Below are 20535 nucleotides of genomic sequence, written 5' to 3' on the forward strand. Positions count from 1 at the left end.
AGAGTCCGCGTCGTAAATAATCAAGCTCAATTATGACGTGCATGTTAAGTTGTGAGTGATGAAAAGAAATACACCATAAACTATATTAAGGCAACTAGTGGACTCTGTAATACATTTTTTTACGATGTTCACTTAACACCGCAAAATACTATTCATGTAGAATTGAATGTACAAAAAATTTTCTAATAAAATGTTAAATTCATATTAAGGGATTGGAGAATAAATAGTTTCAAATACGCCATGCACAAGTCTTAAATCTTAAACTTTTCACTTATAAATGCAAAATAATACCACCAAACCAAGGTGTTATGGCTATGATTTTTTTTTTTTTTTTTTTTTTGGTCAAGTGTTATGGCTATGAATGTACAAAGTTATATTGGGCGAAAATATTGGGGATTAAAAATGAATTGGGCTTAGACGTAAGTACGTCCAGGTTTGGGCTTGGGCTTAGACGTAAGTACGTCCAGTTTGGGCTTATAATATCAAATATGACTGAATAGTTTTATTGTTGCTGCGCAATTCCTAATTTTCGGAACGCATATATTCAGAATTAATCCACGCAGTGCCATATTTTCCAGGTGTCTGTCTTTATTATAGGACTCATTTAGAAGTGTTTTTAAACAAGAAATGAAAGCGTTTTTAGTGAAATTAATTTTGGGTTTCAAAAGCACAAGATATTTGCTTCTTGCAGGAAACATTTAAAGCGTTTTTCCAAGATTGAATTGGGCTTTTTATTAAGAATTGGTTTTAAAAATATTTTCATCAAAAGCGCTTTCAGTCATTTTACAAACACTTCCAAACAAGTCTATAATCTGTGAGGTACAAAAAAAATGTCACATTGGCTCAGTGACTGAGTTTTATCATCGATTGCTATAACATCTTAAAATTATTTAAAGTTGGTGTTGATATGGTTTTCTCTTTGTTTGTCACAATATTATGTCTACTAGCCTTCATGCACGTGCGTGCAGAAGACATTTTTTGAATCACGGAGTGCTACACTCGACTTACACGTTTTAAATGTATTTATATGCGTAAATTGACAAAAAATAAATAATAAAAAAAGTCAAACATTTGAATTAAATGAATAATCTTAGATTATGCTAGAAGAAACATCTCATAAATCAATTAAAGCAGGTGAATCCACATAATAAAGTATATCTCTATTGAATTCATGGAGTAGGATTCTCTCCTCTTTTTTGTTCCCTTCCCTCCTATTTGAATGGTCACGGTTAAGCCACATCAACATCTTATATTAATTTTTTATAGAAAGAGAAACACAAAATAGAGAATGTGAGAGGAGGGGATAGAAAGGGGTGGAAAGAGGAGAGGAGAGAATCCTTGTCCTGAATTCATATTAAGAATAGAGAAAATAATATTTAATAAACAACTGATTGAATCACATTATTGCTAACACATTGTGAGGCTAAGCTCACCCCCTCCCCCTTAGTGTAGATAATATAGTTTGTTGGAAAAAAAAAACAATCATTTGACAATTAATTTAATCATATTATTATCCGCATGAGAAAGACCTTTTTTATAACTAGCATTACATGCCTCTTAAGATGTTTTAACCGTGTTTAAAAATAGAAAAAATAATATTTAATGAACAACTGATTGAATTACGTTATTGCTAGCCTATTGTGAGGTACTAATTATTTAAAATAAAAAAAACTGTAAAAAAAAATTAATTATTAAAAAACTATTTAAATGACGAAAATACCCTTATCACATTTGATGCATTATTTTGGATTGCTTTACAAGTTTTTTATTTGAGGGGAATTTTTGTTCAATAATTTTTAGTGAAGCATGTGACATTAAAAACACTATTCATTGGCACTTGGCTTTATATATAGATAGATAACACAGCCAATTAATGTTACTAATCAACACCACGTGTCGCATCCGTATAAATCCGAGTAGCGGATCTGCTTCCTCTTTTGTACACTGGTTTAAGGTCAAAACCGGAAAGTTGTAGGCAAATATTTTGTACGAAGCTAGCTTTTCATGAAGACATTCTTCTTTCTAGACAACACCTTAAATTTCTTTCCTCTTCTTGTAATCTTTGAGTCTTGAATCGTGGAGACTTTTGGTTTCTTCATGTACTTCCTTCCTTTCCTTTCTCAAAGGACTTCTGCGCGTGCCCTTCGCGCGCTGTCCTCCTCCTCCTCCTTTGGTTCTTGCAAACAAGCTTGGTACTACCGTTGCCTTGGCCTTGACCCCTGAACGCCAAATCTCTTTCTTCCTCTCAAGATTCATTTTTCGTGTTTCATGTTTAGTGTTGTTTGTTTGTTTACTTGGATTTGTCTAAAATACTCGTAGAGCGAAAAAGAAAAGGCGAAAAAAAGAGTAAGAAAGAATGCTTAAGAGGAAGGTTTTGGAGAGAATTAATTTACAGAAGCATAAGAAGACCAGTACTGATGCTGCTCATACTGTGAAGACGAACAGGTTTTTGATCACAGTTAATGTTCTTGGAAGCGCAGGACCCATAAGGTTTGTGGTGAACGAGGATGATCTCGTAGCTCGAGTCATCGACACTGCTCTTAAATCCTACGCCCGCGAAGGCCGGCTACCTGTTCTTGGTTCAGATGTCAAGGATTTCCTTCTACACTGTGCTAATGCAGGATCTGACGGTATGCTCTCAGAAACACATATCAAATCAAACTGCCAACAAGTTTTTCATTTTCAAGTTTTAATTTGGACGTTTGTCTTCATGATGATGAGTTCTAATTCCTCTGATTTATGTTGATATGTCCATTTCAATTTCTTGGTGCTGCAGCAGCATAGCTAATTAGCATTCCCATTTCTAGTTATTTTATTTCATTGTAATCAATTTGAAAGTGGTTTTGTCGTTGGAGGTAAATGCATGAAACTGCAGTTTAATTAGGGCTATGCACGTAATAAACAGCGGTTTCATGCATTTAGAGAAATAATGAAATGGTTCCTATCACGTAAGTAGCTTTGTATTTTTTTGTTATAAATTGGAGCTAAGTAGATTTACTTTGTAGCTTTAAGTCCGTGGGAAACTATAGGATCTCGTGGGGGAAGGAACTTTGTGCTGTCCAAGAAGGAGAAGCAAGTGCAGAATAATATTGCTGAAAGAAAGTCGGAGATAACAGCTCCAAAGGGAACGGTGAGTAGCTGGAAGGCATGGTTTAACAAATCATTCACTTTCAAGATATCATCTCACTAAGCGAATACACTCATCTTCTCTTGGGGAACATATATATTTTTATATAGTTGATACGCGACAATAATCTATTGTTCCAGTAAAGTGTGAGACAGTAATTGAAACCATGGAAGATTATATATATTCCATGTCAATAATGTAAATTTATGCATTATTACCTGGTTTCGAGCCATGCTCATATTGTTCTTCTGTTATAATGGAAGAGAATCGAAGTTTTGACCTAACTTAATCCTAACGCGTTTCTCACCAACCTTCATCATTTGGGCTAACCCTGATAATGTTTGCGGAATATTCTTAACTTTTAACTTAATTAGAGTTTTTCGGCATGATTATATGTTCCTCGCTTCGATTTTTCGTCGTCCTATTGGTTCTCAAACTTTAATAAAGGGATGCCTTGACGAATTATTAGGAAGACAAATTCAAAGGATTACTTGGTGGGGGAGGTTGTTTGGTTAAAGAAACAAACTTCCTCGCATTCATGGGAGAATAGGAATATATAACTTTGTCAAAATAGAGGCTCATGTTTAAAGGCTAATAGGAGGAATTTATTTGTCATGTATGAAAAGTAGAGATTAGGTTCAAATGTTCTACCAAAATATTCCAATTAGGTTGCTTCCCCAAATTATCATTTACCACAAACAATTAAAAAGAATGGCTGGGACAAAGCCGACTGTGCCCGTTGGATCTCTGTGTGTTTTGTTTTGGGGGTATGTGTTGGTCCATGTTGTATTCATTGGGCTTGAAATTATGTTGCAATATTTTAATGAACAAAAATACAATAAACCAAATGCAAATTAATAAGCAGTATGCTAGCAATCTTTTTATTTGGATCTTCTTTAATTTTTCATTTATTTTGACGATCTATTCAATTGATGATTTGACTTGTCTATCTCTAAACCTTTTAAAGAGTAATTTTGTATGAAATGAACCAATTCAAATATTATTAAAATCATCTGATTAATATTGTTGTAATTTCAGTGTTTAATTTAAAGACATAATTTGCTTATTTATTAGATAATTATTCGATTACTAAAACCCTTCTGATTCTATTTAATTTGTTTCATATATGATCTTTAAAGGGTGACCAAGTATTTAAATAGTTCGGATTACCGTGCAACAATACATAATGATAAAAGAGAATAAAAGTTGCACGAGTAGGTCCAAATGAAAAAGTTAGCAGTATTCCTTTGTTGGTAATGAAACAATAAAAGAATAATCAACAATAAAAGAATAATCAACAAATATAAGTTCATTTAACTTCCAACAAATTTAAGGCTTGTTTTTTGCTATACCCCATGAAACTTGAACTTAATTCCATTTTCTCCTTGAAACAAAAGTATCGCCACTTACCACTAGTATTACAGTCTAGTGGTGTTCTTCTTTACTTGTAAGTGAGTGGTCTTAGCTTCAATTCTCGCCAAAGACGAAGTTGAACCACATTATTATGGCAGGTCCATTGTAAGGCTTAACCCACTCCCTCACCCCTTTAGTGGAGATACTATCCTTTGTTCAAAAAAAAAAAAAAAAAAGTATCACCAATTTATACCCTAAAACTTGGGTTGGGTCAACCAGAACCCTCTCATGCTCTACCCAATTTCAAATCCAGTCAAGGAAGTTAGAATGAAGAACAAATACGTCCAAATCCAATCAACCCGATCATTATTGGGTTAGGTTGTGTTGATGCTTTGCTTGTCCATGTCAACTCACACCCAACATGATTTTGAGGCCGAATTTGCTCATGCACATATTACGCATTACACTTCATATTATATGAGTTATGTGTAAGTTTTGGAATGACTATACTTGAAGTTCATTGGCGGTTTTCATATAGATAATGAATGGTAGTGTTACTTTTACATTTCTTTTGGTTTAAGCTTTGATATAAGTCTTGTAATTTATTTTCAAGTTTGCATGGTTGAAACATTAGAAATAGTCTTCAAGTTGTTTGCTTTAACTTTTGTGTGGATGATGATATGTAAATGAAATTTTAACTAATATGGTGTTGTATGGTTCAAACTCAACCTGAACAAGTCCAAACCCATCAAAATCCAAACTTGACTAAACTCACATGAACCCAAACCCAAATAACAATAATTGGGTTAGAGTTGGTTGACTATCTAACCGGCCCAAGTTGCACCCTTACTTGAAACTCGGTTTTTGCTTCATTTATGTCAAATAGGTGTGTTAAGTTTGCCGAAGAGTAAGGGCAATACACTAATTTCATCCTAGTTGGAATTGTTGGATTAACAAAGCTGTTAGAACGCCCAATTAAAAGTTGCCACGTGGTTACTTTTCCACGTCCTTTACACCACCGTCTCTCCCCTCGACTGATCGTTCTTTCACTTTCAGTCACCATTTTATAGTTTGGGGATGAAATTCCAGTTGGGAATTGGGTTGGGCTGTCTGGAGGTTGTGGAGGAGAGTGGTTGTACAAGATTAGCGAGAATACTTTTCATAAAATCATGACTAAAGGAGAGGAGCAAGTATGATGAAGAAAGGCGTTGGGCTTCAATCACATACAAATAACAACACAATTGAATTAGTTGTAATTATCGTCATTTCTTTGGATGTGAGCTACGACAAATAAAGAAATTAGAGTAAAATGTAGTTATAGTCCTAAATTATGATTAAATTGTAGTTATGGTCGTTCAATTAAAAATCTATTAGATTTGATCATTAAATTTGATAGAATGTGTAGTATTGGTCCCTCTGAAACTTTAGATTTTCTGTCAATGTCTTTACGTGGCATGATTAAATAATTAAATAATATTATTCAATTTTAAAAAGGAGAAATGTTCCAGGAGAGAGAGAGAGGTGTTGTCCCGCCATACCTCACACCTTACCTCCATCCTCCCCCGTTCGAAACTCACTCTTTTATCTCTTCTCCCAACCGCATGCACAACCGATCCCTCGCCATCATAGCCTCACCCCCCCGACATTCCAGCCGCATTCCGTAACCAATTACGCATCAAATGAAGTGGGTGGGTATGATGCTTGCGATGAGTTTTGCAGTTAAAGTTCTTATTGGGTTTTGAAGAGAGAATTAGGCACAAAGTTTTGTGTTGTTGGCATTGTTGCCGGTGAAGCAGATAGAAGAAAGATCTTTTCTTTTCAAGTTTTTAAAATTTTCATAAACTATTATATTAATCATGGGTCCCATGTGGTCACCACGTCAACATATTGACGGAAAACTTAACAGTGTTATCACGGAAGGACCAACGCTACCAAACCTAATGAATTATTATTTGAGGTATCATAACTATAATTCAGTTATAATTGAGAGATCATAACTACAATTTACTCAATAAATTAATTAATTAATTAGAGATCAAACAATTATTTCGAATAATTAAAAGCTTGGGTAAATTGCAATTCCCCTGAGCTCGAAGATCGGCTCAGGTGCATCTCAGGGTGGGTCCCACCACCTTTCATCAAATCAAATGATGTGGTTGCCACATAAGTAATTTATTGGGTCCCACCATGCCACATCAGCAAAATTAACATCTATTTGATGGAATACACGGAATACCTTCAAAGTGATGCAAAAATTGAGTTTTGGGGGCATAGCAAAACATAAACCTAAATTTAATAACTTCAACCACTTGGCCGCCAGTGGCAATGACTCTATTAGAGAACCCAACGGGTTTATGGATGATTTTAGAAGCCTCTTCTTATGTGTACCAGTTGTAAATTCCTACTTAATATAACTTTGATGTAATATGTATTAATTAGAATTGGGCGGCAACATATTTTGACACATATTTGGACTCCCATTTTATAGAGCTCAATCGTAACTTTTTTTAATAATCCAAACCGTTGAAGTTCTCCTCTAGTGTCTCTCGAAACCCTACATGTGCATCCACTTCTCCTTATTGAAGTTGATACTTCTTCAAACCCTAGCTTCCTAATGGTAGTGTCTCCTTTTAGTTCTCTCATTCTGGCCCTAATACTGCTTACTTTCTCCAACTACCCGAAATGAATTACCTTTTTCGGCTTCATCAACTGAAGGCCCTTCTTGTCGGTCATGATCTTTGGACATTCGTTGATGGTCCTTCTCTCATCCTTTTACTACCATTCTCTTCTCAGAACTCATTCTTTCTTTAACTGTCGGTTGCGACACTTCCATGAATGTTTGGTATTGTCTCCAAACCTACTTTGCTCAACGTTCCGTTGCCCGTACCTCAACTTCCACAAGGGTCATTTGGTATTCGTCGCATACATTCACACACTATACCAGTTTTGTAATCCCTCCTATTGAAACAAGATAGAACTAACTCAATTAAGTATCCAATTAAGTTATACTAAGCATGCAATAGTTGCGATCTAGCAAATTTATCATAAGAGGTGATGGTCGTTCAATCATAGGCTAAACACAGAAGATAAAATTATAAAGTAGTTTGGCTCTGAGTCATTGTTTTATTTCTTTTATACGTGGACACCGCACACTAATAAATTGAAAATCTAGTGGATCTTACTAGTAATAGCAATCTCCAACAGTGAGGGAGAAATTAATAAGCTTTTGACAATGAAGTGTGAAGCAAATCCTATTTTTCTAATCGCATATTATTTAGATAATTCTGTAGATTAATAGTGGAGAAAGCATGTTTACTCACACTCATGGAGAAAGAGACATTGGAGAGGGAGTAGTTACTGAAAAGACACCACTTCAAAAGTGGGAGCTGTAAAGAAAAAGCTTTCTCATGGCTTGAAGGGCCCTTGTGTTTCTGAAAAGAAGAAGACATATTGCATGTGTGATGGAGGCTGACAAAATCAGTGGAACCACTAGTCAATTTCAAGGCCCCAGCACCATTGTTTGCTGTATATGCTTTTATCTTATAGAACTTGACCATTGATCAACTCAACTTGTTGTTCTGAGATTTTGGTTATAGGAGAAAGAGAGTGTGATGATAGAATTGTCACCATGTCAAGATTTAGAGTCAGACTAGCAGCGAATTATTATTCACATATCATCTGTATAGCTAGATATATGTAATTTTATCACAAAAAGATTTGGTGCAATGAAGAGTATAATCATTCAATATAAGAGATGTTGTGATTTATTCTATCAAATTTCCGATGCAGGATAGCATTCTTCGACATCTAATGTTAACAATCATCGTCTCGGTTGCATAGCTTCAATGCAAAGCTAGCAAGACCACCAATCTGCCAATGTCATATTCTCTGGGTTCTTCTGAGTGGTATAATTAAGTGAAACGATCTAGTCTCATATGCTTATCAATGATCGTCTCTATATATTTGGGTTGAGAATAATCTGCTGCAAAAAATAGTTGAGAGAGAATGCTGAGAGAAAATTAACATAAAAACGTCACATTCTAATATGCTGATATTTCAAGTCCAAATTATTCTTATTTCAACTGACATTAAAAGTGATCCAAAATTGATAGAATAAGACTTTCATTCCCCTGGGAAGGATTAGCTTATTCTTACGTTTGTAAATAATGCATCTTTGACGGAAAAAAATTCATAATCAGAATCGTTCAATATCTTAATATTCAGTGAAGATCATTATTACACAAAAAAAAAAAAAATTCGAAACAGAGATCATTTAATCCTTCAAATATATCAAATAATTGATGTTTCATTATTTATTTATTTTATTTTATTGAACAAAAATTGATGTTACATTATTAATATGCTTATTGATACCTAGACCGTTAATTTATTTGATATATTTCAAATAACCCAATTATTTTTTATACAAAAAAAAAAAAAAAAAGCAAACATACGAAAAAATAAGGAGAATGTAGATGTAAATAATAAAATAAATTTAATGCCCGGAAAAATTCTCAACACTCAAGGTTAAAATATTAGGAAAACTAACAAAAAGTCTAAAAAAAATTTAGTTTTAATGAAAAAAGGCAAATAAAGGTGTAGTGAATAGTACCAGAAAAAGGTAAAAATATGGTTTTCGTTAAAAGTGAACAGTAACGAGAGTGTTTTGTTAAAACTTCTTAAAATATTTGACATCGGGTTAAAGGGGTTGCTGACTAAAAATTAGGACCTTGGTTTAAAAACGGATTAGTGCTTGTTGAATATAAATTAGGAATGTTGTCCTGATTCGACGGTAGATTAGTGATGAATATAACTGAAAATTTGGAAGGTCACGAACCGCCCTCTAAAGTTGCAAATGTGAAACGGTGGATCCATGACTATGAAAAATGACTGCTCAATCGTGGAACGTTGTCGTGGTTGACATTGGGTTAGTGCTTGCTAAATAGAAACTAGGAATGTTGTCCTGGTTTGACAACGGGTTAGAGCATAATAGAAACTAGAAACGTTATTGTGGTTTGGCAGCAGGTTAGGGCTTGCTGAATATAAACTAGAGACTTTGTCATTGTTTGACAACGAGTTAGTAGACCTTAAGATAGATGGTTCAAATCATAAAAATAAAGTGGGGTTTACAACCAGAAGAAGCTTACTTCAGGGACACCATGTCAGAGCCCACCCTGCAAGACATAAATGTAAAAACCCTCTACTTTTTGTTCTTCCCTTAAATATTGTTTTTAACCAAAATAACGCAAATCGAAAATTATATGACCATTAAATTATAAGGTGATCATTCAGTGAAGCACTGACATTTTCTTCATGGTTAGAAGTCTTAACGAATTCAAATTTGCCTAATTATTTAGAGCATTGAAATAAAATTAAAGTGGCGCATACAATGGTACAATTTCAACTATTCATCCAAAGATATTTTCCTAACATTATCATTCCTAGATAATAATCATCATCTTTACATGATAAAGAATGAAGGGGGTCCTCAAATACTGAAAACAACAACATTCTAGAAAGGAGGACATGGATCATCTCCGGATCCATGCATCATAATCCTAGGAATTCACCAATCTGGACCATTAAAATTTAATCTAATAACTATAAATAGAGACGCACTTTAAAAGTTATAATAACTAAAGTGCCCACCCCTATACAAATCAAATGCTCCGTTTTTTATAAAGAGGATGGCAACCAAAACGACGTCATTTGGACTAATTGTTTCTTCTTCCTCCACGGTTCCACCTCCTGTAGTCGTTGCTTTGCCTAGTGAATGCTTCTTCACAGGCATGTTTCAGGTCAACTGGGTGGGCAAATTAGGCTCCGGTCAAGGGGTTTGCCGGCTTCTGGATGGGCAACCGCTGCCGAGTTGATTGTAGCATTTCATCGAACACATGGTATGCACGAAATGCCCGCTGCCCAAGTGACCATGTGGTCATCAACCCAAGGCTCACCTAATCAACTTTTCAACGTCCACAAGATCAACTGACCCACCTTGACCCCTTGTGGATCCACCCCTGACTCGATGCATCCTCTTTTGCTCTACATTGTCCTCGATGCATTCATGTTTAATTTCATTCCTATCTTTTGCTCTACACTCTCCTCCGTGCATTCATGTTTAATTTCATTCCTCTTTTATGGATGCAATTTACTTTCACTCTTCATACTCATTGCATTATGAATACATAGAATACTTCAAGGCCTTTATACAACTTTTGTTAGTCTACCTACGTAAAAATTCTAGATACTCCGGAATATTGAATAATTCGAATATTTTAATTTTTTTGTTTTTTAACAAAGATTTAACTGTTAAAACGCTCATTATATTCCATACTCTGGAGTATCCATGAAAATCCTCTCGCTAGGAACCTAATGGAAGTCAAAAATTGTCCGAAAAATTGTCCAAGTTCAGGTTTTCCATCATGATATCTGCCCCAAAGCCAATGAATGCCTTTCCAATTTTAATGGTAATGTGTCGACCTAATGAAGTTCCTCTCCGGTGGTCCAATCTTAGAACGAAGGTGCCTGCAGCAGGGATTATTAATCATGCCATGGTGTGGTCCACTGTAACACCTGATTTAGTCATACAAGGATCGATTGATCATTGCAAATTCATAGTGTTTATCCTTATCTTCTATCTTTGAGCATCCACAAAATCACTGCATGCTCCAAGTTAATTAAACTCAGTAATTCACTGCATTTAGTAAGTATTGTGTGCATTGTGAGGCCTATATAATTACTATGGATGTATTTGGTTGGTTGGTTGAGATAGGTTATGACTAATTAAAATGGACTTGAATCTAGTCTCTTACTTGTTGTATCAAAATGTAAGATGAACAAGATTAGACACAGGGCCAGCCCAGGCCCAGTGCGGGCAGGGTGACCATTCGGGGCCCAAAAAAATTAGGGGCACCAAAATTATTAGTGTGACAGCCCATCCCGAATCATTTGTATCGTAAGTGTGAAATGACGATTTTTCCCCTGGACGTTAATTAGTGTTGTAGGGTGTTTGGTTTGTTTTGTTTTTGGTTGGTGGACTGCCATCTGGACCACACACCCGTGGGCCTTTCTATCTCCCTTCTCTCTCGGAATTTCTTCCATTTTCTTCCATTTCCTTTGCAAATGTATGGACAACTTCCATCCAACCATTTCTGGCACGAATCATGTTTGTTGTTGGTGTTTTTGGACTCCTTTCGAGTTCAGGAGTCGATTAGTGGTGTTGGTTAGACTTGAGACCTTCGAAAACTCGAGAACCATGGAACCCCGATTTGGTGCACTGTTCATGCACACGTGATCGTGGGGTTTTTAGAAGTTTTTAAGGTTCTAGGAAGCTTTAGGACGTCTTCACGAAGCTTGGGGAGTAATTTTGAAGTGTTTTGGACGTCGGGAAGCTCGAGTTCATCGAGTTGCAGGTTTGGCCTGATAATCGAGGTTTCTCCAGCGAGATTCCGTTGGTTTTAGGTCCCCCAAAGTGGTAAGGTTTTGTTCTACTCGTTGTAAGCTTCATTTTGGTACAAATTTCATGGAATTTGGTTGAGAAATGAAGAAGATATTAAGGTTTGAGGTTTTTCCAAAAACCGGCGAAAATTCGAGTTGCAGACGGCGGCGACCAGCGAGGTTCACCGGAGAAGGAGGAGAATATTCCATCAGAGTTAACGAAATATTCTAACGGCGTCAAGTAACGGCCGTTAACGTCTGTTAGGGTTCCATACGCAGGCCACGTGCGGACACGCCTGCCAGGCACGTGCCCGCTCGTGGCCGACACGTGGCAGTGTGTGAGAGGTCGGAAAATTATTTTTAAAATATGGGGATGTTTGTGAGGTTGAGTAGAGCATGTTGGTATATTCAAACACCCCATTTGAGCAATGTATGAGATGTTATTACCTAAGGTTGGTTATGTGCATTAATTTGACATTTTTATAGTTGTTTCGCATATAGGTGAGGACTATCAGGAAGACGAGCGCAGCCACGTGAGGCTCGGGGCTTACGATCCTTCTACATATCAGTGAGTGGGCTTTTGTTTTTAGTGTGTATATATATATATATATATATATATTGATTGGTATCTTTCCAGAAATTACGTTTTAATGGTTTTATAATTGAAATGCCATGTCGAATATCGTCATTATTATTATTGTGATTGTGTTGGTTATGCTTTGGTGCCGCGGACACTCAGGTAAGTCAGGTGAGTATGGTTGTTAGTGATAAACGTGGTGTTGATGAGATTTGAGTTATAGCTTATATTCCTGCACCTCGGTGATTGTGCTCCGCCAGAGTAGGGCCTAGCCTTCACGTGATCGTTCACCTCCCGCACCATACGCTCACCTTGGATCCAAGGCAGGTGCCAGCCTGTCGTACAGACCACTTTAGGTGGTTCCGACTCGTAGGTGACTTGCTATACATCGCACAGCCTTCACGTGATCGTAGCACTAAGCGTATTTATATACACCAGCCTGTCGTACAGACCACTATAGGTGGTTCCAACTCGTGTGCAGGATAGTGGTTGAGGAGCTATAGTTTCAGCCGTACAGGTCACTTTAGGTTACTCCGGCTGACGTACTGATATTACTAGCATATTATGATTTGTTTTATCTTACCTGCTTGATGTTTACACTATTTGTTTGGATATTCTGACACGGCATATTCTGGCATGGCATATTTGAGCTTTATCGTTTTAGCATGATTTGACATACGAGTACGTATGGTATTTTCTGGAAAGTATACAGGTTTTACAAAAACGGGTTATAACTTTTGAGAATATTTTGAAAAGCTTTGTTTTTACCCACTCACGTTTTCTGTTTTGTGCCCCTCCAGGTTTTAGGTAGCGAGGACGTGGGTGACGAAAGAGGCATCGAGGCAGTTCTAACAGAGCACCCTCCATGTAGGACTTTCTAGTTAACGATTGTGTAGTGTTTGTTTTTTTCTGGACTGCACCTAGGATACTTGAACTTCTACTTTGCCTTTCTCCTTCCATGTTTGTCACTAGTACTCACTAATCTTTTTATTGTAAATTATCTTGTCGACTTTATTTTCCTCGTATTTTCACTCTTCTACTTCCGCATTGCACACTTGACTACGTCACCCTCACATGACGGCCAGCACACCCCAATTTTTGGATCAAGGTGTGTCAATTAGTGTGGCATATTTATATACATTTTCATAAGTGTATAAATTTACAAAAGTTGGTTTAATGACAAAGAAATTTAACTAGAACTAGTGATTTTGTTGTTTGAATTTAATGAAGAGGTTTTGGGTTCAAAACACCATGTGTACTTATTTGAATTCCAATTTTTACAAATTTCTTCTCATAACAGTATAAATTTATAAAATTTGGCTAAATAATTAGAAGTTTAATTAGAAGTGATGGTTTTTGTATTTAAAATTAACGAGAGGTCCAAAGTTCGAAATGCTATGTGCAAGTTTATTTTTTGCAATTTTTACGAATTTTTGTTTGGTTGTTAATTTATTTTTAATTACTAGCTAGTAACTATGTGGGTTGCTATTTTTAAACATCTGTTCTAATTCAAGTCTAATCTTCAACAAAGGGTAATGAGATAAACATGATTAGACACAGGGCCGACCCAGGCCCAGTGCAGGCAGGGCGACCGTTCGGGGCCCAAAAAAATTAGGGGCACCAAAATTATTAGTGTGGCATAATATACATTTTTGTAAGAGTATAAATTTATAAAGTTTGGTTTAATGACAAAGAAATTTAACTAGAACCTGTGATTTTGTTGTTCCGATTTAAGAAAAACTAATGAAAATGACTTGAAAACTTTGAGTTTTAACGATAAAGACAAAATAAAGGGTAAAGTGAATAGTACCAGGATTGACATTTTAGTGTAAAAATGTGGTTTTTCGTTAAAGTAAACAATACCGGGAGTTTTTCGTTAAAGTTCCCTTCAATTTAATGAGGAGGTTTTGGGTTCAAAACACCATGTGTGCTTATTTAAATTCCAATTTTTACAAATTTCTTCTCATAATAGTATAAATTTATAAAATTTGGCTAAATGATTAGAAGTTTATCTAGAAGCAATGGTTTTTGTATTTAAAATTAACGAGAGGTCCTAAGTTCAAAATGCTATGTGCATGTTTATTTTTTTCAATTTTTATGAATTTTTGTTTGGTTGTTAATTTATTTTTAATTACTAGCTAGTAACTATGTGGGTTGCTATTTTTAAACATCCGTTCCAATTCAAGTATAATCTTCAACAAAGGGGAATGCGTATATTAAATTTTTAGACTAAATATATTATCAAAATGTTTAATTTGGTGCCCATTCATTACTTATACATATCCCTAAAGACTTAAAATATCATTATTTTTTTAGTCTTATATTGACGAGGTTAGTAAATAAGAAAAAACATCTCATGATTTATAGAAAAGCACTTTAAAAGTTTAGATGGAAGACAAAACTCATAATCTACCTACTTGTAAGCCTGAAGTTTTTTGGTTTCCTTCTCTCGATACAAAAAAAAATTAATTTTTTTGTGTTTCTAAATTACTAAGTTTGAAGTGTTTTTCTAAATATAATTTTATCAATGTCCTACGTGTAAAAACAAATATTTTTTTATATGAAGTGAGGACACATTTTTTGGCGTCACCCCAAGCCTCAAAAATCTCTGAACCGACCCTAATTAGACATGATGCGTTATGAATCCACAATAAAGTGGGTTATCTAACCTATCCTTGTGCATGGATTACAAGTCCTGTCTTCCATGTCCCTGCCGATCCAATCATATCTCTAAGGCTCAATCTCATCCAGACCACCAACCGGGCCTCTGTTCTGCATTAGGAATGATCATCATTTAGTACTAGTTAAATATTAGATTAGGGTTTACCTATACCTACTTCTTATTTGGTTTACACATGGGAAAGGATCCTCTTTGGATCCTTTCTACCAAGTCCATCAAGGCACACAATCCGAATCTTTGAAATTTGATCCAACGGCTACAAACAGAGGCCCACTTTAAAAGTTATAATAACTTTAGTCGTTGGATCAAATTTCAAAGGCCCAAATTGTGTGCCTTGATGGACTTGGTGGAAAGGATCCTCTCCGGATCCTTTCCCTTTACACATAGCCTTCTTATTACATTTGGCCAAAAAATATAAGACAATGTTCATATTTTTATTTATAAAAAATCCCCAAAAATTCACTGAGGGATTCTTGACAGTTTACTCTTATATAAACCACAATATCATATATAGACCCTTTAAGAGAAGAGATTCTCAATTTTTTTTTAATCACACGATGAGTGGTTAGATCAGTTACTTCAAATGCTTTTATAATCCAAAAATATTTTCTCTAAAGACATTTCCAATCATTGTAAAAACACTTTTAAATGAGCCCTAAACCACCTAAAGACTCGACAAATTCTTTGAAGATATTGAATAAAAATGAACACGATTGCTAACTCAAGCATCAGAAAGCTCTTTAGATCTTGAACCGGGAGTCTCTAACTTTACATGTGCTTTCGTAGTATCCAAATAGATTTACACTCAGCTTACAAATCCTTGAATTCCTAGTCAGCCAACCATTCAAAAATTTACCTTTGATTTGAGTTGGCATTTCATGGGTAAAAAAACATGTCGGGGCAATTCCGAGGCACAGAAAGCAACTGTTGGGAAGATTTGGTTAACTAATCTGTAAAATATTCAAATACTTTTGCTCTTCACATAAAAAGGTAATATCGGAAACCGTAATTTTTTGCAACGTAACAAAATGCAAGTTGCCACTTATATATATCCACTTCAAAGACGGATAAACAAGAAAACAAAACACAAAACTGAGTCCAACTTAAAACCAGGAGCAATTTGCTATAATATTTATCATGCTTGTGTCACCTGCAGTTTCTCTTTCAGATGGTGACATAGCATATCCAGGCCATGTTTCTATCTTTAGAATCATCAACATCAGCTAAGCCCACCCTACGCTTATGCAGGGAAGACAACTTAGATGGATTGGTTACACCGACACACGATTCTCGGTTCAACAATACAATACCGTTGTTATTCTTACCGTACATGGTATGATGTTATTGAACAGAGATACCATAACGACAACATTCTCAGTACATCTAAGCAGATCTATAATAGACATATAGAAATTAGTGTATGTTAAATAACATCAAAAGTGTTGGTTTCAGAAAATGGAATGTCTAATGTTTTTCCACCCGAAGAAGTAATTGGATTGCTGCGAGCTAAACGAACGGGGCCTCTTATACTGCATAGACTATGAAAATGTGTCAATTTTACAGAGAAAGCAAAATGCTTTATTTCTCGTTCAAGAATCAATAATACAATGTAATCTTACTCCATTTGACATGATGTTATTGAAAAGAGACGTCCCAGTGGCAACATACTTGTCCATCTAAGGGCTGGTTTGGTATTGTTGTGTTTTGAAAAAAAACTGCTTCTGCTGTGCTGCGAGGATAAGCTCATTTTTGCTACTTCACGTTTTCAGCTTTTTTTCACCCAAAACTGTGAAAATAAACTGTTTTTAAGTGTTTACCAAACACCTTTTTGAGCTCAGTTTTTTTTTTATACCCATTTTTTATAAAAGTACCTCAGTACCAAACCAGTACTAAGCCATTCTCGGCTATAGATGATAAGAATGTCAAATTTGCAGAGAAGGCAAAATGCTTTCTTTCTCATTCAAGAATCAATGCTCATCATTTTTATTCAAGAAAGAAAGATAATTACACATTCTCTCAATGATTCATTGATCCCCCTTGTTGGAAGAAGTCTTCAACTTGAAATTATGCAGACGGGCCTACAAAAAGAAAACAAAACCCAAAAAAAAAAAAAAACCTAGAAAACTTAAATACGAGCAGAAATCTGACCGATACCAGGAGCGACATTAGGAAAATGACTTACATAAACCTCATTAACCACTACATAGCTTTCCTAATCAATAATGCATGATCATGTTTAAGTTTTCCTCTAAATGACAATGCACTATTAAATCGGAATGTCACGTAACAGTGGTTCCGGTCTATATAAGGTCTATATAAGTTGCTCTTCCACGTCAAGCATGAAAAACCACCATTGCAATTACAACTGCACAGTATTACACCACTCGATTGGATTGGATTGGTTTTACAGTTTCACTTTTGGCTGTAGTCCCCACTCTCTCTCTACTGACAAGTCACAACTCACATGGTCACAGTGTCGCACCCCATTGGGTGCCCAGTGGTGCAATCAATCAATCACCACCACCAAAGGTTCTTTAGAGTCGGTTCTCTAGCTTACTGAACACTGAGTTGACTCACACATTCACTCGGTTGTGCTGGCCAGCTGCCAAGCCGAGGTGGCTATGAGCGGCCGTGTGTGCCACCCAAGCATGAGAGAACCATTGTTCTCCTCCACCCGATACCCATCTCCGCCGGCGAAAAGAGCCAGCAGCATGCTAGCCTGCTTGAAGGCGTTCGAGCCGAGGTGGACCGGGTCGAACCCGGCCGAGTCCATCCGGCCTCGCCACTGACTCAGCGTCTCGTGTCGCTCAACTCGGTCCCCACCTTCACATGCCATCACGTTGCATATCTGCCTGCCCAAATACACCTCGGACATGACCAAATCTTGACTCGGCCCCGATGATCCCTCCAGCGAGTCAAACAAGTTTGAATAATAATGCAATGCCTCCGTGAACCGGTCCAGGAAAACCGGCCCGTTATGGTTCGCCTCCTGCTCCACAATTGTCACAATCTTAGGCTTCATGGCCTTGATTGATGACAACACCTTATCTACCGCCCCGGGTCGAGCCAAGAGGCGGTGAAGCTCGAAAACCGAATTCACCGCCACAACCTCGACCTCTGACGGGCGGATGTCGAGCATGGACGGCGTGAGGTCCGCCAGACTATTGGCGACGAAGCCTCGGAATTCAAACTCAACCCCGATAGTTTCGGCCAGTTGGGCCAACTTCCATCCTACCTGCTGCAAGGCGTCAGTGTTGTCGGGCTGCGGCGGGCCAATTCCCGTCAGGCGAAACGCAGGTGGCCCACCAGGCCTGAGTGCCAGCGCCTGCATGAGCGCTGGCCACTGCATCCCCTGTTTAAGCCCGAAATCGATGACGTGCACTCTTCTCGCGGTGGCAAAAGCCTCGAGTATTGCCTGGTTGGCAGTGAAGTGAGCAAATTTCAGATAAGGGCAGGTCTCGTAAAAGTGCATCTCGAGGATGTCCGAGTAGGAAGAATCGAGGCAATCCTGAGGGTAAATTCGGTAAATCCGACGAGCCAGAGCTTCAGCGAAGTACGTGGCGACTTTTCTCATAGCGCCGGTTTGGGAAGCCGCGAGTAGGCCCACGTGCTTCACAAGCGCGTCTGCAAGTTTCAAATTTTCCTGCTGGACAGCCTCGGCACAGGCCATGAGTGTGTGGACGAGCCGCACGCCCGTTTCTTGCGAGTCAACCAGGACTCGAGGCCGAGTCGGATCGGATACAGCGCCGGAACTAGACCCATTAGAATCGGACCCAATTGAGGCCTTCAATCGCTTTCTCGTACTCTCGGTATCCGACGGCGAATAAGCTGGCGGGTACGCCGCAACGCCCGGAATAGCCCTGAGATCGTATTCAGAATCGTCGCTGAAAACTCTACTCCGCTGGGAATTGGAGAAGCTCATCGAGGTTATTGACGAGGACTGAGCTGGAACGAGAAGAGGGTCGTCGATTGAGGGCATATCGTCGCCTGTGTTGAGCTCAGAGAGCATGCTCTGGACCCACCCGGAGAGATCCGACGGGTTGTAGTGGACGGTGTCAGAGAGCTGAGAAATCCCATCTTCCTGAGCCGACCCCATGACCATTTCGAGCTGCTCGAGCTTCTCCGCCACGTCGGCCATGTCGTCGGACCGAACCTTGTACCCCAAAACGGCAAGCAGCTCATCCATGTCGCCGCCTGCGCTGTACCCATCTTGGTCATCTTCCCAAATCTTGGCCTTGCCGTTCAGGGCGGAAGATGGAGGTGATGAGTATTCTGGTTTGGAATTGTTTTGACGTGCAGTTACAGTTGCACAGCTTTCGCGGTGATCTCTCTTCATCTTTTGGGTTTGTGAGAAACAGAGGAGGAAGAAGGCACTGAAAGATATAGAAAAACCCACTAGGCTTTGTCCATGTTGGTCAAATGGGATTTTGGGCTTATAATTGTTGCAGGTTTTACTTTTTTATGAGAAAGAGTGAGAGAGGAGAGAGGAGAAACTTTTAGTTGTGACAGAAACGACATCACGTGTTTTTATGTAAGCAGTGAGAAATTTTATTTTTTAAGTTATTAACTTTTTAATACATATATCTCATTATTTATATAGCGATACGTGGTATATCATCTCGTATGACAGTCACACTGAAAAATCTCTAAGGAGAGAGAGGGGGACAAGGGGAGGTCCAAGGGAGGAACAGGGAGGGGAGAGTTGGAGAAATTTTTCATTGAGACCGGTGTGGTACATCTCAAGAGATTTTTTTATTGTGATTGAAACACGAGATGATACATCACTTGTCATTATATAAATAGTGTGGTAAAAAGTTAATATCTTAAAAAATACAATATCCCACCACTTATATAAAAACATGTGTTGTACCACTCATGTTCGTGTCACAATGAAAAATTTCTCGTACATCACGTGTTTTTATATAAATGATGAAATTTTTTTTAGTCATTTTTATTCTACTATTTGTATAATGACATGTGATGTACTATTTTGTGTCCAACCACACTAAAAAAATCTATGGGAAGAGTAGAAGAGATAAGGAAACATTGGAGGCCATAACAATTGGGATATTTTTTATTTAATTTGTGGGCTTTTGGGATTGTGATTATTTATTTATTAAATGGTGAGGGCTGATTGGGGAGTTGGTGCGGTTAGTGTAAAAATTCGGTCCGGCAGGTAAGTAAACAAGCGTAAAAATGGATAAGAGCCGTGGCAGCACGGAAAGGGATCTTGTTCAGATTCTTTCCACTAAATTCATCAAATTTATTAATTCGAATTCTTCAAATTTGATCAAACTTTTAAATGAGCATCTATTTTTAATTATTGTGTCAAATTTCAAGAATCCGATTAATGAATGAAAT

At 37.3% G+C, this 20535-nt stretch overlaps 2 protein-coding genes across 2 annotated transcripts; one reads left to right on the forward strand and one right to left on the reverse strand.

The window, feature by feature from the left end:
- The first annotated feature begins 1967 nt into the window (after positions 1-1967).
- LOC137749238 (uncharacterized protein At4g22758-like) lies at positions 1968-3292 on the forward strand. The gene is made up of 2 exons (XM_068489343.1): positions 1968-2630; positions 3006-3292. Exons 1-2 carry the CDS (start codon positions 2357-2359, stop codon positions 3188-3190), a joined length of 459 nt encoding a protein of 152 aa, XP_068345444.1. The 5' UTR covers positions 1968-2356; the 3' UTR covers positions 3191-3292.
- Positions 3293-17514: 14222 nt separating this feature from the next.
- LOC137749540 (DELLA protein GAI-like) lies at positions 17515-19671 on the reverse strand. The gene has a single exon (XM_068489647.1). The coding sequence runs from the start codon at positions 19508-19510 to the stop codon at positions 17756-17758; it is 1755 nt and encodes a 584-aa protein (XP_068345748.1). The 5' UTR covers positions 19511-19671; the 3' UTR covers positions 17515-17755.
- Positions 19672-20535: the final 864 nt, after the last annotated feature.

Source organism: Pyrus communis, chromosome 11, assembly GCF_963583255.1.
Source record: "Pyrus communis chromosome 11, drPyrComm1.1, whole genome shotgun sequence".
Lineage (NCBI taxonomy): Eukaryota > Viridiplantae > Streptophyta > Magnoliopsida > Rosales > Rosaceae > Pyrus > Pyrus communis.